Source organism: Stigmatopora argus, chromosome 16, assembly GCF_051989625.1.
Source record: "Stigmatopora argus isolate UIUO_Sarg chromosome 16, RoL_Sarg_1.0, whole genome shotgun sequence".
Lineage (NCBI taxonomy): Eukaryota > Metazoa > Chordata > Actinopteri > Syngnathiformes > Syngnathidae > Stigmatopora > Stigmatopora argus.
This window is the reverse complement of record NC_135402.1, coordinates 9,286,158-9,308,851: the sequence shown is the minus strand read 5'-3', so window position 1 is coordinate 9,308,851 and position 22,694 is coordinate 9,286,158. Positions and strand designations below refer to the sequence as shown.

The following is a 22,694-nucleotide window of genomic DNA, read 5'->3' as shown; positions in this document are numbered from 1 at the left end:
GTAGGTATGATGTTTTATTTTGGATGTATTTTACATATACATCATTTTGCTGCTGTATCAATAGGGGACCTCTGTTTGTTTTAAATTGGCTATCCATTCATTGGACTTGAGTTAAAACAACAAAAAAGAGATTTGGCGCCTAATATGGAACGTGACCTCTCGGACAGGTAAACGCTAAGCACGTTTCTGCGCCTTCTTGAAAACATGACACCGACCGTGGATTGCAGTACAAGTTCATTTGGGGGATTTCTGCTCCTATTAAAAGCAGCCAAGCTTACACGGGTGGCGGCAGGCCAGTAACTCAAGGCCAAAGGAGGTTTATTTTATCACGGGCAAAGTCACCAAATCATGTCAATACAAAGGGGCCTATATAAATGCAAATTGTAGTGGGGAGCTGTTAGTTGTGGAAAAAGCCTTTTATGTAAATGTCCTGTCGGACCATGGCGGCGCACTTGGTCACTTTGGATTAATGCTGCAAATGTGCCACTCAAGTCAAACTGAAAACAAAAGCAAAATTCAATGTAATCTCTTGCAAATGTATTCGTTAATGTATCATTTGTTTGAATTTATGCTCTTTTATTATATTTGACACAGTTTCCGTTAAGTCACAATAGAAACCAAAGTCTTTCCAACTAGGAAAGCTGTAAACACACTCAATTTGCAATGTGGAAATAAGACTTAAGCACAGTGGTGGACCATGCATTTCGCACCTAGGCCTTCAGTAGTGCTACATCTGAATCAAACTCACCCTCAATACAGTGGTACCTCGAGATACGAGCTTAATGCGTTCCGGGACTGAGCTCGTATGTCGATTTTCTCGTAACTCAAACGAACGTTTCCCATAGAAATGAACTAAAAACAAATTAATTCATTCCAACCCTCTGAAAAAACACCCAAAACTGAATATTGGATTGGAAAAACCTTTTTATTTGTTCTAATTTGCCATCTATTAACAAAGTAACAAATCACTAGTGGTTTAATATTACTAAAATGTGTTTAATAGTACTAAAATTATAAGGATTTCGCAGGGGGGGGGGGGGGGGGGGGGGATTTTTGCATGGCAACGCGCTTGTAACATACCATAAACTAATTTAAATGAACTTGGATTACGATGCAAACACACTAAAAAATAAGTTTAATCTAACCTAACACTAAACTTAATTCTAATTTTGTTTGACATTTTGATACCTTTCTTCTCCTTTGGCTCTATTTGCCCCGCCTCCACCCTGACTTTCAGATGCAACCTATCGAGGGTTGTTTGTGTTTGTATTCCCTTCAAAATATTCCCAAAATGATGCACACAAATGTCCTCATAATAAGATAACGCACGACCACTTGCCAACGAGAAGTAGTATATATGCCATTCGCACTGACCAACGGGGAAAAAACACTGAAAATATGCAACGCTCCGCCCAATGCTCATAGGGATATTACATGAGGGAGTTGCGGGGAGAGAGACAGTGCCCATGATGTTCTTATAAGCAGCCTCTCACGTCTGCTGTCTGCTCGTATATCAAAATTGGTCTCGTATCTCAAGATAAATATTTGCTCAAAATTTTACTCGTATCTCAAATTGCTCGTATGTCGGGGGCACTCGTATGTCGAGGTACCACTGTAACTATTTTATGGCTATAAAACCTTTACTGCAGCTACAGCTACGACACATTAAAAAAAGCATCAATGATAACCTGATATTTTTTAGGCCAGCAAAGAAAGCCTTGCAGGCCCTGACGGTCCACCACTGCTTAAACCACCAAAACTCTAATGATATTTCCAAAATTTCTCATTCCAATATTTGTTTTTTCAAGTTTCACAGTTGCTAAATCGTATTTCCAACCCTTGCTGTCAGAGAACTTTGTCCAACCAACAGGTTCAAAAACCCTCCAATGCCATATAACGCCATATCGACAGAGAATACATTTGTTTTTGGGAAAGATACTTTCATTTTTTCCTGACTTCTATTGCATTTCATTCCTTTATTTCACATAGAATTGGTAGAACCCAAATTGCAAAAAGCCATACTTTTGTGCCTGGGCTTTCTGAACTCTAAGGACAGAAAATCTCACTTATCCCTCAGTCTGTATCTGTTTCTGTTGGAAAATGTTCTTTCTGGTAGTTCCGTTTTCTGGTTGAATCCCCCAATTTGAATTTTTATAGGTCTGCATACTTTCAATTTGCAGTTTTTCATTTTTTTTGCTGACACGACCTTCGTTCTGTAAGTACTTGCCTATTGATGTTCATACAATGTCTGCATAAAACTCATATAATTAATCAGTTTTCTCTAGTAAGCTACCTTGTATTTGGTACTGGGACACCGAATACAAATTGGATTGCTATAAAAAACAATCAATTGTAGTCTAAGGACACAATCCATACTCTCTATCAATTCTGTATGTATTTGTGAACAGTGTAATGTCTCCCTCTATGGTGTATTTTAGGACATTGCAACAACACAGATTTTTGTATCATCGTGTAGGCAATTTTCACTTGAATATGGCATATTTACATTATATACAGTACAGTTCATTTTGGTTCTTATTGAGATGTAAATTGACAAAAGATGTTGGGATTGACAAAATCTGATAATAATGCTCCATTTAACATTTACAAACAAAAGATGATATTTCGAGAAACCCATCTGATCTTCATTTCTTCCGAAACCTTATATTCCTGCACACCCAGCTCATGCCGTCCTGGTTAGGAAAAAGACAGTTTTAGTGGGGTTACTTTATTCATTGTATGTATGGATTCATGCATTCAAGATTTTTTATTACAGTTTTGCAGTATTTTAGAACATCCCAACATCAACCTGAGAAAAAAAAAAAAGAGTACTACTGCTCTGCTCTTTGAGTAAATTTATGCTTTGCTCCGGAATTATACACCAATTTGGAATGAAAGGAACAATTTTAAATAATAATAAAAGATACACGTATAGTACCCATAACAAATGTTTGTTTGGGCCAAGCGAAGAAATCATGATCAGAATTGTACCATCTCCTCTCATCTCATTTTCTGAACCGCTTTATCCTCATTCGGGTCGTGGGGGGTGCTGGAGCCAATCCCAGCTGTCTCCGGGCCAGAGGCGGGGGACACCCTGAATCGGTGGCCAGCCAATCGCAGGGCACAAGGAGACGGAAAACCATGCACACTCACACCCATAGCTAGGGGCAATTTAGAGTGTCCAATCAGCCTACCATGCATGTTTTTTCGAGGAAAACGAAGTACCCGGAGGAAACCCACTCAGCCCCGGGGAGAACACGCAAACTCCACACAGATGGAGCTGTGAGGCCGACACACTAACCCACCGGGCCGCCCTAGAATTGTACCACTAAAGTCAAAATTTCAGACAGGAAAAACTCCTAAATCGGGGTCAGGGAGTGTGAACTAATCAAGCTGTGTACATTGCCATGTGTACCTGCAGTCCTTCGGCAGTAATGGCGGAGCAGGCCTGGACTTGCCACATTCGATCTCGGACCGTGTGCAGGTTGAGACCCTCGGCTAGCTCGGAGGCCGACATGGCCGCGGACAGATCTTGTTTGTTGGCGAAGATCAGTAGTGGTACGCCGCTGAGATCGTTGTCCTCCAAAAGCTCGGCCAGCTCCTGCGCAAAAAAACATCCAGTTGCAATAGTTTCAAATTACGGCCCCTGACTTCCCAAATCCGTCATCTCTTGTTTGTTTATGTATTTTATGTTCCCTACTAGACAACTCTAGGAGCGCGAGCAATGATGTGGCGTCGCTGCCAAGCCCTACAGGCAATGGTGTCTTTTGTAGTAGCGTCCACCAGTGCATTAATGACATTACTACAGTTCTGCCAAGGGTCCACTGAATTTGTAGTTTTAATTGTGTTGCATGGCCATGTATGCGTGCGGTCGGCTGCAATACTGAGATTTACTCAAATTCTAGCCAATTGTAGACCGTAAGTGTCGGTACTCGGCCGTTTGGTCGCCGGACTTTTGGTCGCCCGGAAGGTTATTGATAATTACCATTTAAAATTGTTGCTCAAATTCCCTAAATACAAACTGCGAATTATTATTTAGTCATACTTAATGCCCTATTAATTATTAAGCTAAAGAAAAGCTCCAAATTTCCCGTACTTTTATTGTGTTTTGTTGGAGAACTTGTTAAGACCCTGACTGACGTCCCTTCCTAAGGGGACAACTCATGTACATACTAACTCTTATACACACACGTCCGCTCAGTGAAACTGCTCATGGCCATTGTTGGCTTTTATTGATGCGTAGACCGTGTTGTTTTACCATGTTTTGTTGCCGGTCTTTTGGTCGCTCGTTGTTTGGGTCCGGGCGACCAAAAGTCCGGCAACCAAAAGACGGCGACCAAACGTCCGGTCACGGTAAGTGTCCACTGACGTGCCCCCCTCCCAAAGCCCTGCTATTGTGGTAATGAATTGTGTGGGCATGGGAAATGGCAAAAAAATATTTAATTTCTACATTGTAAAAAATTACAGTAACAAGTCGACATTTGGGTGTGGTTAATTTTCCCCATTTTGAAGCCTAAATACATACACTCAGCAATATTTGTATTCATTTAACTCTGGCAGGCTTTCTGCAACAGTCTTTAAATAAGCTAAATCAACAAAAATACTAATGTTGACTTAATTGACAATATAAAGCAAAGTATGTCACTAGGCATTTACTTAAAAGGTGCTTCATTGTGCTCTGCATTTTCAGAAGAAAAAAATAATATTAAATATGTCTCTTAGTATTACTTGATTGCAAATGTTTAATAGTTTTGATTGTATGCTGGGAAGGTTATATTTATTAACATTTTTTACTTAATATAATTTGGATTTTTACTAAGTAATTTCACATTCATAATTTGGATTTTTATTAAGTAATTTCACATTTATACGCAAGTTCAATTCAGCAGCACCATGAATGAAGCGATTGTGAAAAGTAAGAATGCAAATCGCTGAATTTTTATACCTCCAAAAATGAAGAAAATGTTTAAACCTTTGACTGTCGGACATTTGTAAATAATTCTTCTATACGTTAAATGGAGCTGATTCATCCAATGCTGTAAAATAATCAGTATCTCACCATACTTGTTTCTTCAAAGCGCTTTTTGTCCGAGCAGTCGATCACGTAGATCTGCAATCACATACAATAATCAAAGCAGTCCAAAGATTTAACAGTACATGGCATAAACAACATTACATACACTGTAGCAAGGTACTGCAGGACGTACCAGCACGTGTGTATTCTCAAAGTAATTCTTCCAGTAGGGGCGAATTTTCCGCTGCCCCCCGATGTCCCACAAGGTCAATTTGAAGCCAGAAGACTGGACGCTTTTGATGTTAAAGCCCTGCTCACACATTGTGGTTTCATACTTAGGACGCTTGTTTATGGCTGTGGAGTGTGTGCGTGTGTGTGTGTGTGTTATTTTTTTAACCTGTGTTGGGGTGATGTGACTGATGTCTTCGGCGGCCAGCTGTTTGAGTAGCGTGGTCTTGCCGGCATTGTCCAGGCCGAGTAGGAGCAAGCGTACCTCCTGTTCTTGCTTTAACCTCCGCATGATTGAGAGCAGGCCCTTTTTGTACAATCATAAAAATACGAAAAATTTGCAGGAAAATAAGTAGTCATTACTGCTGGTGGAAATTAATTCCTCAAAATTGTGTGCGGTCGTTTGGTCGCCGGTCTTTTGGTCGCCGGTCTTTTGGTTGCCCGGACCCAAACAACGGGCGACCAAAAGACCGGCGACAAAACAAGCAAAAACAACACGGTCTACGCATCAATAAAAGCTAACAGTGGCCATGAGCAATTTCACTGAGCCGACGTGTGAGTGTATAAGAGTTTGTATGTACATGAGTTGTCCCCTTAGGAAGGAACGTCAGTCAGGGTCTTAACAAGTTCTCCAACAAAAAACAATAAAAGTACGGGAAATTTGGAGCTTTTCTTTAGCCTAATATTTAAAAGGGCATTAACTATGACTAAATAATAATTCACAGTTTGTATTTAGGGAATTTGAGCAACGATTTAAATGGTAATTATCAATAACCTTCCGGGTGACCAAATGACCAAGTACCCTCAAAATAGTGACGTGCACAGAAGCGAGAAGTTCAATAAATGGGATTAAAAAGCACAACTGATTGGAATATTCTGTCAAACAGAACTACTACTACGTTAAATCACAGCAATCAGAAATGAAATTAGAAGAGTCTACTATTTATTTTAAAAGAATTCAGCTTTCCTTTGCATTTGGAGATATGTAAGTGAAGACTTCATATATCTCACAATAAGAATTGTTCACAAAATACACTGGTGTACGTATTGATAACTTACCATGATGGCGTCTGGTGAAATAGTGGCTGCTGTTCAAACTGACTGGATTGACCATGTAGAAGATTAACTCTTAGCCCTGTAGTATGACGTCAAGACGTTCCCAATCTAAATGCAGTATAATGCCTTAAAAAGTGATACCGAAGACTAAAATAATTATAACACTCCATTGAACAGCAATATTAAACACACATAACAAGGAAAATTACACATATCGCAGATTGAAATATAAAAACATATTCAATTTTCCAAAGCATGCACACAAACTTAATGCTATTATACAGTATACAATTGAACAGGTTGTCAAAACACCAACAAAAACTGATTGGAATAGAATATTCTGTCAAACAGAATGACAAACATAATTTTTTCGTCAGTAGTAGTAGTTCCAGTAAGTAGAAAAGAGCTTCATCTCAAATATGAGATTGCACAATATTGTTCATTTTCTAACGTGGGGTTTCTTATTTACACACATCCTGCCTTAATTGTTAATTTTTGTGTTTGGAGTAGATTATATATGTTAAATCAATTCACACAGGGAATTGCCCTTGTTATTTTTTTGCATAATAGTCCTATATATGTTTTCAATTATAAAGAAAAACACTTAAGTAGTGTCAGTTTGTTGTTAATGTTATTAACATTGAAAAAAAAAAGCATGAAAATCAACTGGTTGCTTCAAACAATTGAGTATATCTCTAAAAAAGTGTGAAAGTTATTACCCAGTTCTTGTTTAAATTAGATTTTGTTTTTGATTGCTTAAACTCTACTACATTTTAATTACCCTTAGAACCTACTGACGCCCCTGTTTTTTATAATATATAACTGTTGGTATTAACTGATTAGCTTTAATAAAAATTTAAAACAGTAATTTTCCGATAACATAACCTGATCCAAACACCTGTGGGCACATCCAAATGTTGTTTTCCTTTTTAAATTTGAACAAAAATATACCCACATGTCAGAGGTATAAGATATAATGACTAGATTTCAGCTAAGACGTACATTTGCAAAATACCTACTACATTTTAAAACCCAGATTTCTTTAACAGCACATTTGGATCCTTTGAAAATGATAAAATGTTGTCTGTTTGGACAGTTCTTAAAATGGAGACAGTATACGGCTGTTTACAGAAGAGATTTGGGTTTTTTTTTTACTTAAAGGCTATGCTGTATTGCTATTATTATCGCTGTAGTGTGCATAGTTGAAAAGAAACCTCATCTGAGCACGATTAGGAATGAACACCGTGAATGGATTGTGTCCAAAAAGAGTCCAGGAAGGCTTTGGCTGAAGCTATTTAATTCCCACACGGCTAAGAATAAAACACTGTCACTCCACGCTGCAACGAGTCAGAGGTGGACAAATTGGAATTAAGTCAATACAGCTCATTAGAGCTTAGCTGTGAAGAACTTACAATAACTATTTGAGGAGAGGAGAAAAAAATACTAAATAAACTTAATTGTTTGGCACAGGCAATCCTTGCACTTTTGTGTTAACTATTATGTACAGTATATAAAAAGATAGCCTGCAATAAAACTTACTCATAAGTGAAAATAGAGGAAAATACACATAAATAAAAACTATTACTACGTTAAATTACAGCAATCAGAAGTGAAATCAGAAGAGTCCACTATTTATTTTAAAATAATTCAGCTTTCCTTTGCATTTGGAGACATGTAAATAAAGACTTGAAATATCTCACAATAAGAATTGTTCACAAAATACACAAACGTACGTATTGATAACTTACCATGATGGCGTCTGGTGAATTAGTGGCAGCTGCTCAAACTGACTGGATTGACCACCTAGAAGATTAACTCTTAGCCCTGTAGTGTGACGTCAAGACGTTCCCAAACTTAATGCAGTATAATGCCTAAAAAAGTGATACCGAAGACTAATATAATTATTACACTCCATTGCACAGCAATATTAAACACATAACAAGGAAAATTACACATCTCGCAGATTGAAATATAAAAATATATTCAATTTTCCAAAACATGCACACAAACTTAATGCTATAATACAGTATACCATTGAACAAGTTGTCAAAACACCAACAAAAAATACTTGTCAAAAGAATACATATTAATACACAAACACTACCACCTATATTCATTCATTCATTGTTATTATTATTATTAATTATTTCATCTTCCGAGCCGCTTATCCTCACGAAAATCGTGAGGGTGCCGGAGCATATCCCAGCAAACTATGGGCAGTAAGCATGGCATTGCCAGCCAATCACAGGATACAAGAAAAGGGGAGCACCCGGAGAAAACCCATGCAAGCATGGGGAGAACATGCAAAATCCACACAGCCTGGGATTTTTAACCCTTTATCTCTGAATGCGAATAATAATCAGCTACATATGGGCAAAAGTTAAAACATGAATGGTTCAGAATATATTTTCACATACAATATTACTTTACTGATATATTTGATGGAAGAAAACCACCAATCAAAAATGATTTGCTTACTTCAATCATTATTTATTTTTTGCTATAGTTGTTTCAGACTTGCTAAAAACTTGAATGTTAGATCACAACTGGCCTTTATGTGATTTACTGTCATCTGTGACATTTTTACGAGACTAAGTTTGACAAAAACTGAGATAGAATAGCCTTGAATGTAGAAATATGACGTCATCTCTCCATCTATTTAGTCAAAACAGCATCCACAGCGCCCCCTGCAGCGTGCAGCCCGCATAGACTTTCTCATATTACTCCATCTCAGTCAAGAAACAACATAAACATGTCGGAAGGCGACTGGCGGAACCGTTAAATAGACCGCCACGGCCACTCGAAGTGACCGGGACACACCGTCGATAGTTGACCTACTTTTGCTTTTATGGTTTGCGTCGTGCCGACGGCCGACAACCCAGGAAGATGCCGCAGAAAACGCTGGGATCCATTGTAGGGCTCCTGTGTACCGGCCTCTGTCTGGTGCAGGTAAGCCGACGCGGAGCCTCTCGAGGTCGGACGATGCTCTCAGGCGAGGCCGAGGCTCGTGGGCTTGGCCAAGGCCTCAGCTCCATCCTTTTTGTCTGTTCCACAAAGGAAACTCGGGTTTGACTCTGGCTCCCGGTTGTGTTCTCTGCGGATGACGTCAGTTAGGCAAAGTTTGGGGGATTTTGTCGACGGTCACCCGCAAGGAGACCTTGACGAAGAACAAGGAACAACCGTACATGCCGTTTTAATGTCTCCATTTTGCAGTTTGAGGACGGCGGCGCTTGATATTCACGCCTAGCTCTTGCTAACGGGCACCGGGTGATTTGACGGCTTTATTTCCATCTCGTTGATAATATTAGCTTAGTAGGCCGACGGGGAAGCTACGGATCGAGTCGCTTTTCGTATATATACGTATATATATATTTTTAACATTAGAAAACATAATTCCACATGTTTTTAACAACTTTTATATTGATTGTGACATAGTACCTGGCGAGTAAAGATGATTAAAATCTGAATTAAGGAAATAACTGAAAATCAATTGGACAAACATTTAGATGGACACTTACAGTTTTAGGTTGAAATAAACTCATAAATGATGAGCCACCTTGTTTTAAAGGTGATTTTTTTTAACAATCATGATGAATGATTGTCAACTACCAGTCACAACTGGTCCAATCTTCTCAACATCAAATAATCCCAGTACCATGATGGTATGTATTTCAATACATATGGTATATTCCAAATAAATCCAATCATTGTGAAAGATGGTAATGAAAATAACAAGAATTACACTTTAAGTTTCACTGTTAAAAGAAAATAGTAAAAATTATTTGTTATGGAATCGGGTGACAATCATAGATTTTTATATCAGATTGCTCACGTACTGGGGGGAATATTTCTTCGAAATCTTTCATTTTCATTTGTACCGGATCAATTTTGTATTCATTCAGGTGTCATTTTTCCTTAAAATCATTCAGCGTTCATTCATTGGAAAATCATCTGCATGTTTTTGTTTGTTTTTCTACTTAAAGGGCAAGGAGTTCTGTTTTGGAGTGAACAATGAACAATACCGCTGCGAGATGGGATACTGCTGTGGAGAGACGGAATGCTGCACTTACTACTACGAGCTCTGGTGTAAGTTGGCAATTCATTTGCGTGACATTTGGCCATCTTATTTGATAAATCCGTGGATGATCTTTTTTTCCACCTCCCCATCTTTCAGGGTTTTGGTTAGTTTGGACCTTGATCATCATGCTGAGCTGCTGCTGTGCCTATCGGCACCGCAGGGTGAAAATGCGGCTACAGCAAGAGCAACGTCAGCGAGAGATCAGCCTAATGGCTTACCAGGGCGCCTCCAGCTCCTTCATTTCACCTCCACCACTCAACCTCAGTGAGTCAAAGAATATCGGGTTCATCAATTTGCTAAGATGGCAAAACTGACCGTGCATACATATAATATGCATACATATATATGCATTTATGTGTGTGTGTATATATACATATGCATATACATATGTATATGCATATACATATATACATATACAGTGGTACCTCGACATACGATCTTAATCCGTTCCGGGACTGAGATCGTATGTCGAGCTTTTCGTGACTCGAGCGAACGTTTCCCATTGAAATGAACTAAAAACTAATTAATTTGTTCCAACCCTCTGAAAAAACACCAAAAACAGGATATTGGATTGAAAAAAATGTTTTATTTCTTCTAATTCGCCATCTATTAACAAAGTAACACATAACTAGTAGTTTAATAGTAATAATGTGTTTAATATAACTAAAATTGGGCGGATTTCGCCGACGGGAGAGAGCGACGCACAGAGGGCGCGGGTTGGGGTTTCAGGGGGACTTTCCACGACAACGCACTTGTAACGGAACAAACACATTTAAATTAACTTGGATTAATATATACAGACACACTCAAAAATATGTTTAATGTGATTTTACACAAAACTGAAGTCTAATTTTGTTTTGTTTTTAAACTTTTGTTCTGGACGGGTTAGCTGTTTGCCACGCCTACACCCTCACGTTCGCTATCGATGGGCTGTTTGCTGTTGTATTCCCTTCCAAATATTCCGAAAATGATGCACACAAATGTCCTCACAATAGGATAACGCACGACCACTTGCCAACGAGTAGTCTTGAATGAGCGATCGCGGGAGCTAAGGAATGAATAACAGCCTACCCACGTATTGATTGTGGGTAATGAAGTTTTATTCTGAGAAAGGGTGCCATTGGCTATCAGTGTTGTGTGCACGAGTATACTTCATTACCCAGAAAGCCCTCTTTTAGCCCGCCCATGCGCGTTGTGCGTTTCCTGGTCGATGCGTAGGAGAAAGTCATCTGAATAAATCGTTCAGTGCTCGTAGATATCTTTTATACACAAAAGAGATGCGGCAAAAAAAGACAGTGCGCTACAATGATAAACAGCCTCTCATGTCATGGTTATTCGATCGAAATTTTCATCGTACCTCGAGCATGTCGTAGGTAGAGCTGATCGTAGGTCGAGGTACCACTGTGTATATATACACACATACACATAAACGGAAAAAATACAAACTTGAAAGTTGACGAAATCAAGTATCACTGTTGTACACCACAAAAGTAAACATTTTCTCCAGCACCAATATATATATTTTCTCAGATGATTACCTAGGCACGCTTTAAATTCCTTGAATTTTAAATTGCAACACTTTGCGTGAAATAGTGTCACGTATGTAAATGTGTTTTTTATTTTTTGGTGAGGTTAGGTGGATCATTTCCATTATTTTGGCATTAAATTATGTTCTAAGTGGTCTTAAAAGGCATTAAAAAGCTTTAAATATCACTTGAAACTTACAAGTGGTTAGCGCGTCATCCTCACAGTTCTGAGATCGAGTGTTCAATCCTGAGTTTGAATGTTTTTCCCGTCTCCTCCAGTTTCTTCCCACTTCCCCCAAAACATGCATAGTAGGCTGATACCCAAATTTTGAAGCTTGGTTTCTTTTCAGGATTCTGGAATGACTGCAAACTTCCCGACTACGAGGAGGTGGTCGGCCATCCGCCCACTCCGCCGCCCCCTTACTCTGAAAACCCTCCCGCGGCCGCTCCGACCCTTCCCGATCAAGTTAGTCAGCCCGTCGTCGGTGCTTCCGCCACGCCGGCCGAACCCCCGCGAGCAACACGGCCCGAGCCCGCCGCCGATGCCTTAAACTCAAACGCCGCCTCATCGACGCCAACCCCGGCTCGGGAGGTTGCCGCAGATCCGCCCGACGAGGAGGAAGACGAGCTCGTCACTCGCCGCCGCCACGTGACCGGCGACTCAGGGATTGAGGTGTGCGTCTGCCAGCTGGACGACGGCTCGGAGGAGGACAGCGACGAGGAGCGGCGCGCGTGCGGCGCCGCCGGCGGGGAATGCTGCTCGCGCCGCCAGCAGCACGCCTTCAGACACAAGGAGCACGCCGGCGACACGGCCAGCCAAGCCACCAGCAGCCGAGACAGCATGGTATGAGCTAGCGTGTCTCCGACCATCAAGGTGCGAAAGCCGACTTTAGCATTGTCACAACGGAGAATGTCTGCGTCTAATCCCCACTAACGCAATGACAATTTGCTCAGATGACGATGATTACTAACCCCTCGACAACACACTTATTTGTCCCACCCGGTTCTCGGCTTCTTTAGTTTTGCATCAAATGAATTATAAGATTGACTAGGATGTGGGTTCTCAAGTTTTAGGTGAGATTTTTATTCCCCAAAACCTCATTTATAATCCTAACACCAATTGATCATGACTATCATCATTTTTTTTTAGTGTTTCAACTCGAATAATCTAACAGTTTAATCGAAAGGAACCTTATGACATAATTCATTTTCCGTTCGTTACTATCTGAAAAAGTCCCTCTTTGTATTCCGTATACATTCATAGCTAATTTCCAGAATAATAGTCATGGTATTCTGAGGACATAATTTCTAGAGCGAGGAAAAAAAACATGCTAAGAAAGAAAAATAGGTATAATCTTTACAATACAAAATATTTGTTATCAGCTCCTCACCAAAAAAAAATAAAAAATCTTGATACATCACTTCTTTCATACAAATTACTATCATCCGATTTGATATATCTTACAATACACGATAGTTTTCTGGAAACATCCCGACGTAATACACTCAATATTAAATCGCGGAGGTGTATACAGTGTATTTTGGCTCTAAAATCTTGCATGTGGCAGAACTCCACCAGCATAACCCAAGTTTATAGGCAACACACGTTACTTTCGATCACTAAACCATGTCAACGTGACAGTAAAGTCCAAATTACAGTAAATATTTGTACGGTAAACAAAAATCCTTGAACTAAGGGCCATTTAAATGAGGGTTGCGTTGGCACATTTTCCAACTAAAACAAAACTATTTCACTAGTCACTAGGCATGTAACAATATATAAATCCTAATCGGTCAATTAAAGCACAAATATGTCAACGTCGTCATCTTTTAGACATTTATGCTAACTCTTTCAGTGCCATTTGAAGATAAGACGTCCAATCCTTCTGTCAATTTAAATTTGTTTATCGGCTTACTGTTTGCTGCCAACCCTTTCAAATCAGAGATTGGACGTCTATTGCTGTCAATGGCAGACAAAAAGTTAAAAAGATTGGAGTTCCTTTCCTAAAAATTATGTTAAATCGACCAAACACCCCTAAATCAAACTGAATTATGGCACATCCGAATATCCACATTTGCAGTGGTACCCCTACTTACGAAATAAAAAATAGTCCCAATTTTGTATGAAAGATGTGAGAAACCCGCAAAAACGAGAGAAAATAAAAAGAAAATTATTTAATAATGTATTCACATGAATAACAAGCATGCAAATACATTTTATATTCGTGCCGGTGCAAAAATGTAAAGGAGGAAGCTAACGTTAGTTAATAATATCAGGGAGAAGAAACAGCACAACATCAGAATGTGTATCTTGTAATCCCCGAATAAGGCGTAGAGACATGAAGTCATACGACCACAACCGTGACCTTTTCACGACCGGGTCGTGACATATGGAACCCGATGACATGTCCAATTAGAGGTGGACGATGTGTTACGTCATCTTGACATTAAAAAAGGGCGTTTTTTTTGCCTTGCGAGTGGTTGCTGTGCAGTATTTCCCAAATTTCTTTAAAGGAAAGGCACATTTTTAACATCAGAAATATCTCACCACATTAACTGACCAATAGTGTCACAAAAAGTTGCAGTGGGGTCACTTTGCGTTGAAATGTGTTTTCACAAGTATATAGATATTCTCAACCCCCCCAACATTAGAGGATATTTCTGCTGTGTAGTAGATTTAGGCCAAAAGGCTTTTATTTTATGAGCACGCTGAATGAAAGAAATGACAAAACCCCTTTTTGTTTTAGTGCAAATAATCCATAGTTAGTTTTAAGAGGGGTTCCCAAAAGAGATTTAATCGTAGCGTTCAGTTGGTCGGTGTTTTAGACACAAAGGGAAAAAAAATAAGCCATTAAATTACAAGAATAGAGAATATTTCAAAGATGAAAAAAATAGTAAGATTAGAATGAGTTGCGAGCTTAAGAAATGTTTAACAAGAAAAAAGTTGTTTTAAGCATGATAATGTTAAGAGGAAAAAAAGGAGGTGTTAGGAAAGTCAAAATAACAGGGAAATAAAATACATGTTACAAGGACTAAAAATTAAAAAAAAATGTTTCGGGATAAAAATAAAAATAAAAAAACTTTTCCTGTAAAACTAAATTTTGATTTGGGGGACTTTTTCTTTTCAGTGACGCCCAAATAATCTTTGGCGTGAATTAAATATGGAGAAAAAAAGATGAGGTTATGCAGTTTTTGGATGAAAAATTTCAGATTCAAATCCTTTCTAGTTCGCTTTTATTGAGGTTAAGGGCTATTCATATCAGTCACGGTTATGCATCCGCTTTCAATGTCCGTTCTGATCTTTTTAAGGCTGATAGTTTTCAGTTAAACATTAACTGATTGTATAACATTGTGCGTATGTTTGTGTAAAAAAACAAAACAAAAAAAAACGCCTTTTGCTTTTCGCCTTTTCGCTTTGTTTAGCATCTAAATTTAACACATTTCACCCCGCCCATTAAACCAAAGGATTAGTTTCATTGTATCCGAATGGTAGATTTTACATCAGCAGTGTTGTTGACACGTCACTCAAACAGGCTATGCAAAAAAAAGGATAAAAAACAAAAACTGTTTATGCTGCCCCCCCACTTCCTCTGTCAAGTGGGTATTAGTACTAGCAATATAACTCTGTACTGTGGCACTTCACCGTACTGTAATCTTTGTGTTCTGTTTTGCTCATTTTTTATTTTTTAAAGCTACAGTAACAATGGACGTATTTAAACAGAGGGTCTTTAAAAAGTAACTGTTTTCAGATCTTATGCATTTACGACATTTGGAGAAAGTAACAGCTAACCTTGCTTTTATCAACCACTATCATTTATAATTAAGTTGCTAGGAAGTTGATGTTGGATTGATTGATTGACATTTCGCTGAGTTTATTATTGTTCCGTCCATCCCTTGTGGTGTATTATTGCGTTAAAATGTCGGCTTTTTTTCCCCAGATTTAAACATACTCACTGAATATTTAACTGCTGCCTTTCGTACTTGGAGACATACGATTTTATATAGTGCATAATGGAAGATAGATTTGAATTTGATAGAGGCACAGTGATTGGATTGGTTTTGCTTTTTATTTTGTAAAAGACCTTATTGTTGCTTTCTGCCCCAAAAAATGGAAAAAAGAAGGGTAAAAAAAAGCACTGACTAAAGGATAATGCTTCTTTGGGGGTTTAAGTAATATGTCTGCTGTGTGATGTGTGGGTCATCATTTGTATTTTATTTTTTTAATAAAATTAAACAGCTACCTACACTTGACTCTTTTTTTGGTTGGAGTGTCTAAATCTAATGAAATATCAAATATTACATATCAATGTCATTACTTTTTCTTATAGTATGAAATAGGTAAACATTTTGAGGGGGAAAAATGTCCTAGTCAATAGATTTATAATATAATTAAGCATTACAGGCAGCATGGTGGAATAGTGGTCAAGGCGTCAGACTTACAGTACAAAGATCGAGGGTTCAATACCAGGTGGGTTCTAACCTTCCTTTAGGAGTTTAAATTATCTCACAGGGCTTGCGTGGGTTTACTACGGGTACTCCGGTTTCCTCCCACATCCCAAAAATAGGGTGGTCAATTGATTGCAGTCATGTTTTTGCTTTTTTCATAAAAAAAATAATTTGTTATTACAATTCATGCTGGATCAATTGGAACAAAAACCTCTGCTGTCCTTTGTGGAATAATTTGGATAGCCTTGCCTAAACTTTAGCTTTATCATAAAATTTGAAAGGGTCAAACCCCCAAAAAAATCTAAATGAAAGGAATTTCTTCAGTGAAGTTCAAAAGAACTCATACTTTCTTGAATTCCTCCCTTACGGAACAATAAAAACCCACCATTTTCCATACAGAATTCCACTCACCGCTCCTCTTTGACAGGTGCATTGCAAAGCTTCTTCATCTTTTTCAAATGTCATGCATTCTTCTTTTTTCCTCACCCTTTCCTTATAAATACATTTCAAGTCCATATGGCCTGTAGGGCAGCTTTATGCTTAGCTTCCTTGGGGTAAAAAATAAAATCAGCAGGGCATAAAAAGTTTCAGGACCCCTCGAAAACAGTGAAAAAGTTCGATGTACCTGTTCCGAAAAGGTCGAGTCCTGCATCAGCAAACCGAATCCTGGCTCCGCGAAGCATTTTGTCAAAACAGGTCATCTGTCGGCAGCATTGTGAACTCAGTGCTGTTGTTGTTGCTCCTCTGGCCCAAATCCACCAAGCCAAGCGCTCGCCTTGTCAGTAGAAGCGCTTGCGACGGCTCTCGTTCCAGTGACCGTAGAGTAGCAGACCGACAACCACCAGGAAAATGCAGCCCAGCATGGAGAAGAGAACCGTGAAGAAAATAGCCAGTCCGCTCATTCCTTCCTCAGTCCGACTCACTGTCAGACATTGCAGAAGTCAGAGGGGGCTAAGAAATTCACCTGTGTGTGCATGCGTGACCGGATGTTTCGTCGACGGACACTTCGTCCCCGGACGTTTGGTCGACGGACAATTCGTCGACGGACATTTCGTCGAACGGACAAATTTGTCGCCAGATTCGCTCGCTCTCAAAATTATAATCATGAGAGAGAGAGAGAGAGAGTTTACTGTTGAAAGCGATCAACCAGGAAATCTCTCGCTCTCAAAATTATAATCATGAGAGAGAGTTTGTAAATGTCAGAGCATTAATATCTAAATATCTAATAACAAAATTACCAATAAGTTGCGTATTATTGGCGTGCGTGTACATGTTATTCGTCGCCGGATTCGCTCGCTCGCTCCCGGAGTCGCTCGCTCTTAAAATTATCAATAAATTGTTTATTATTCGCGTATGTACATGTTATTCGTCGCCGGATTCGCTCGCTCGCTCCCGGATTCGCTCGCTCTCAAATTATCAATAAATTGCGTATTATTGGCGTGTGTGTACATGTTATTTGTCGCCGGATTCGCTCGCTCGCTCTCAAAATTATCAATAAATTGCGTATTATTGGCGTGTGTGTACATCTTTTTCAAACTACGGCCCGTTAGGCTTTTTAATCCGGCCCGCCGACGTTGTCCAAATTATCCGGTGACGAATTGTCCTTTCGACGAAATGTCCGGCGGCGAATTGTCCGTCGACCAAACGTCCGGGGACGAATTGTCCGTCGACAAAACTTCTGGGTACCGTGTGCATGTTACCTCTGAGAAGCTCCATGTTATCCACACTGGGTATCGTGATTTCATCCTTCAGTTCTTCCTCTTCCTGTTTGTTCCGCAACACCGTCAGTTGGTAGAGTTTCAGTGAAACGATGTCATGGTTGTCTGTTGATTCAAGTTATAGGAAAAGTTCATTATATGCCCAAGTGAAGTACAGTAATACCTAGACATACGAGTGCCCCAACATACGAGAAATTCGAGACACGAGGAAAATTCCGAGCAAATATTTGCCTTGAGATACGAGCATACAAGACAGCCTAGTCCGCAAGAGGCTGCTTATGATAAAAGCATAAAGATATTTCCGAGCACTGGGCGTACAAGGTTGCATTTTTCACTGGAGATAGCGTGACCGAGTCGATAATCTGCAAAAAAGACAGCGTAATCTAGTACATGGACTTGAAAGCAAAACAAAGCAAGCATCTGAAAAAGACACCAGCAAAACCCTTCAAAGGGAGTTGGGGCTGGTTCGATAATTTAAAAAAAACTTCAGTTAGTCCGCATTGCTCGTAACGTCTGGTTCACCCAAAATTGCAATACTATTGTTTACATACAAGTCATATCTACAATGGTCTATATACACTAAATATAATAAGAAAAAAAGAAGACTCCACTATGTGGCGATCAAAGTCTTAATGTTAACATAATCCTAGCATTACAATGCAAAACACATTAGAATAAATTTGCAGGAATACTGTATTATATATGAATCCAAATAATGCATTAACATAGGGACAGTATTATAATACTCAGTTACATACCATATATATTCATTTATCATTTGAATATATGATGTCCAGCAGACATCAGTAAATCGGCGTTAAATTAGAATTGGGCAATTGGACCCGCAACGTAAATGTACCTTCATTGTTGGTATTTGCAGGATAAACCAATCTTAATTATGGTGTGTGTGTCTCTCTCTGCAAGGTGTTTTACCTGAGAGGTCTCCTGTAATTGCGGTTGCTCCAAAATAAAAGCCCTTTGGAAGCCGCACTCCAGGTAAATCCAAGCAGTCCCTCCACTCGTGTTGACCGTCAATGTCAATCATCACCTGACGCACCCATGGCAACAATAAACCACACTCATGAGTTCAAAATTAAATGGTGCATTTCCACATTCCTGCAACTCGATAATAATGCAATAATTCTGTACCAGTTATTACAGGCCCAAACCACATAAGAATCACCACTGTTACCTGAATAAAAATCCACTGGGATTCACTGTACTATAGTACTACAAATTTGGAACTGGCACCAAAAATATGAAGAAAGCTTCCTATTTGGCAAGAAATCTTATAAAATCATTTGAAAATTTGGAAAATCTTTCAAATGTACGTAAATAAGACTTATGATGTCGAATACAAACTCTTCTATTTAATTGAGCTAGCACCAATAGTTTGATATTTGTTTTCAAAACAATGTCAATTTTCGGATTTTTCTGACTTTTGGCAAGGGGTGTCAGACTCGGGTTGGTTCGCGGCCAACTTGAATTCATGTGGGCCGGACCATTTTAGATATAATATTTAGATTTTTTTAAATAAATGGATTAAAAGAACTGGATTAAAAACCCTGAATATTCAGTTTTTATAGATCTAAAACAATGTTTAATTTTGCTTTTTTTAAATATATTTTTAGATTTAAAAAAAAAAGATTTTTGAACTAAAAACACAGAAAAAATGGATTAAAAAATTACAATTATTGATTTAAAAGGGGGAAAATCAGGAAATTTAATATACATCTATACTCCATTTTAATTTGATCCTAAAACAGAAAGTCGGCACTCATGATTTACTTTTCCAGGCCACACAAAATGATGCAGCGGGCCAGATTTGGCCCCCAGGCCGCCACTTTGACACGTGCTTTAGGCAGTGATGTGCAAAACCAGAACATTTCAGATTACCGTATTTTCCGCCCTATAAGGCGCACCTTTAATGAATGGTCTATCTTAAAATTTGTTTCATATACAAGGCGATTATGAAACAGTAGTGGTAGTTGTGGCGGTAGTGGTAGTAGTAGGGGATTCTGTTATACATGCACTAGAATGGCGCTGTTCAAAAGGAATTTTTAATACACTGATTAACCCATATCCATCCAGAAATGAAGCGCATCGGATTATGAGGCCCACTTCCGGCTTTTAAGAAAATTGAAGTCTTGTAGTTGCGCCTTATAGTTTGGAAAATACGTTACTAATGTACAAATTTTGAGGATAATAACGCGTGACGAGCCTTACCGTCAGCCTGCGGCGGACGTATCGAATGAAGAGAAAGGTGTCGTGCTTCAGGTTGCGCACCATGCCGTTACAACCCCCTAGCTCGGTGGGCCGGCCATCCCGTTCGTGGTCGTAGCTGATGGTGCCGTTGCCCACCATGGCGAGAACGAAGGGGAAGATCCTCTGGTTTTTGGTTAGAGGGAAAAGACGCATGGGTTAAATGACTTCAGTCACTATTATCTTTGTTTGCATTTTGTATTAAGATCGCATTTGCTGCAAGGAATAACATCTTACACACGGACGGTCAAAAAAATGGTCACCTGTGTGCTTGGAGTGTATCTCTTCTTTTGTGCCTGTTCCCATGTGAGTGCACAAAAGAAGACAAAAGACAGCCCCTTTAAACACTGTATGAGTACTACTACAAGAGTAATTCTTTACGAGGGGCGGAGACCAGTCACAAATACAAAAACGCTATCCATAGTTAATTTCTGCTTAAAATAGTTTCAAATGTCTAATGGATTTAAATGAATCGAGAAAATGGGACTAATTGTGGTTCCACAATGCTTAAATATCAGCTAAACTCATTTTCCATGAAAAAATAAAGCTCATTCAAATTAATATATATATATATATATATATATTTTACAATCTTAAAACAGGCACTGTAGATTATCACCTAATTAATCCACATTCATATTTCATGAGCCTTTCCATTGTACAAGTACCATTTTGATTATACCTCTAACTGTTTCTCCTCATTGGGATAAGTGTCCACAAAAACGCCCAATCCAGTGAAGTTATCCTTATTCCCAAATACAGGACCTGTGTGTAGTGACGATTAAAAAAAATAAATGTAAAGTATATAATCAAGAATATGTTGGAAATGAAAGTTTCTAATAATATTTACCATTCTGCATGCGCTCCTTTGTATACCAAATAGCCAAACCATCACCATTGAGGTTCTTCTTTCCTTTCCCGTGAATCTTGAAGTGTACCTGCATCTCCCAGTCGTTCAGATGACAAGGCTGTAAGAATAAACGCATGAATAATAAAATCAGCTAACTTTAATGCAGGTCAAAGTGAACCCCTAAATAGTTTTAGTTTGATATTTGTATCCTATTGTCCTGTATCTAGTACAACTTATAAAAGGAGTGTAAATACCTTAAACAGAGTTGAATGATTTAACAAAGTGTAAATTTCTATGTGCATGAGCAAACTACAGTGCATTGGCCAGTTTTTACTGGACCAAAGGATATAATGCAAATATCATTGAATTATTATTATTAAGTTTCATAAAAATGTGAAAATCCACGCTGGAACTCGCAAGCCACTCCCCTGTCTTCCTCTTGCCACTAGGAGGGGAAAAGGGTAGTTTTAATAGTGGTGATTTTTCGATTATAGACCATGTCTAGTCTATATTAAACGTGATATTCGAGGGATTACTGTAGTATGTATATTTTGCAATCTCCTTGTAATTTTGGATTATTTTGTCACTTCTAGTCCTAGAACCTTTGACAGTTAAACATATTGATTTCCATTTGGATAGATAATATTGAGGCTTGTATAACTGCCATTGATGGCAATAGACGTCCAATCCAGTTTGACTGGGATTCTGGCAGAGATTGCTGAGACCCTGAATTGACACGTAATATTTATTATATATTATGTTACAGACTACCACTCCCTTAACTACTACTATGTACATATTTTCATTTGCACCTTTATTTACTAGATTTGTTTTCTTTCTTTTGATGTTTTTATTTGATCACTTCATCACGTTTACCTGTAAGTCTATTAAACTTCAGTTCACACAACATTATACTCACAAGTCGGCTCCACACCGCCCCCTGTCTGCTTTGCATGTCAGGTGTGAGTCGCACCTGTTCCGTGGTTACCATAGCATCGCCCATCAGTTCCCAATGGGAAGAACTTGAAAATCCCACTGCTAAAAAGCACAAACACGCCCACAAATATTGTAACAAATTAGCATTTGTCTGGCACGTTACGTTTTTATCCACGCTAAAAGATATTACCAATTGTCAAAGTGGATGTCATTACATGTTAAATAACTTCGAAGTAAATGACAGCTAATCACATTATTCCAGAATATTCTATGAATTAATCGAGGGGTATACCTTGATAGGGCTTGGTCAGGGAATATTCCCGTTTTAAGAATTCCTCCATTTCGTGGTCATCGTCACCAGAACCGTGTCCAATAGTCAAAATACACAGGATAAAAGAGAATAATAGCTTTAAAGCCTTCATTTTACTGTGGGGTAATATAAAGGATTTTGATTTAGCGTTCTGCCAGTATCTGCTCCTGCTAACGGCGGCCATAGTAAGGTAGGTCAAAAATCAACCGCTCCGCCCACATTCATAGCTAACGTCTTTACTATTGGTTCCAAGGATTGCATGGCTCACTG

At 38.8% G+C, this 22,694-nt stretch overlaps 3 protein-coding genes across 8 annotated transcripts; 1 reads left to right on the top strand and 2 right to left on the bottom strand.

The window, feature by feature from the left end:
* Positions 1–1,892: 1,892 nt before the first annotated feature.
* On the bottom strand, positions 1,893–8,164 carry LOC144090827 (ADP-ribosylation factor-like protein 3). 2 transcript variants are annotated; one of them, XM_077622681.1, is made up of 7 exons: positions 8,047–8,164; positions 6,302–6,424; positions 5,412–5,549; positions 5,208–5,324; positions 5,060–5,110; positions 3,416–3,601; positions 1,893–2,693 (listed from the first exon to the last, which is right to left on the bottom strand). In XM_077622681.1, exons 2-7 carry the CDS (start codon positions 6,302–6,304, stop codon positions 2,646–2,648), a joined length of 543 nt encoding a protein of 180 aa, XP_077478807.1. In that variant the 5' UTR covers positions 6,305–6,424; positions 8,047–8,164; the 3' UTR covers positions 1,893–2,645. The 2 variants fall into 2 exon arrangements, with proteins under 2 accessions (XP_077478807.1, XP_077478808.1); XM_077622682.1 differs by having other exon boundaries at positions 6,302–6,406; positions 8,047–8,155.
* Positions 8,165–8,997: 833 nt separating this feature from the next.
* Positions 8,998–15,307, top strand: wbp1 (WW domain binding protein 1). Of its 3 annotated transcripts, none has more exons than XM_077622539.1 (4): positions 8,998–9,247; positions 10,282–10,384; positions 10,473–10,640; positions 12,253–15,307. In XM_077622539.1, exons 1-4 carry the CDS (start codon positions 9,185–9,187, stop codon positions 12,750–12,752), a joined length of 834 nt encoding a protein of 277 aa, XP_077478665.1. In that variant the 5' UTR covers positions 8,998–9,184; the 3' UTR covers positions 12,753–15,307. The 3 variants fall into 3 exon arrangements, with proteins under 3 accessions (XP_077478665.1, XP_077478666.1, XP_077478664.1); XM_077622540.1 differs by lacking the exon at positions 8,998–9,247 and adding an exon at positions 9,357–9,565; XM_077622538.1 differs by lacking the exon at positions 8,998–9,247 and adding an exon at positions 9,598–9,960.
* A 643-nt stretch (positions 15,308–15,950) lies between these two features.
* lman2la (lectin, mannose-binding 2-like a) lies at positions 15,951–22,624 on the bottom strand. 3 transcript variants are annotated; one of them, XR_013305498.1, is made up of 10 exons: positions 22,407–22,624; positions 22,098–22,216; positions 21,179–21,296; positions 21,011–21,093; positions 20,592–20,624; positions 20,293–20,454; positions 19,000–19,114; positions 18,049–18,171; positions 16,974–17,270; positions 15,951–16,896 (listed from the first exon to the last, which is right to left on the bottom strand). XR_013305498.1 is itself a non-coding variant. In XM_077622536.1 (9 exons), exons 1-9 carry the CDS (start codon positions 22,606–22,608, stop codon positions 17,128–17,130), a joined length of 1,098 nt encoding a protein of 365 aa, XP_077478662.1. In that variant the 5' UTR covers positions 22,609–22,624; the 3' UTR covers positions 15,951–17,127. The 3 variants fall into 3 exon arrangements, 2 of the variants coding, with proteins under 2 accessions (XP_077478662.1, XP_077478663.1); XM_077622536.1 differs by having other exon boundaries at positions 15,951–17,270; XM_077622537.1 differs by lacking the exon at positions 20,592–20,624 and having other exon boundaries at positions 15,951–17,270.
* Positions 22,625–22,694: the final 70 nt, after the last annotated feature.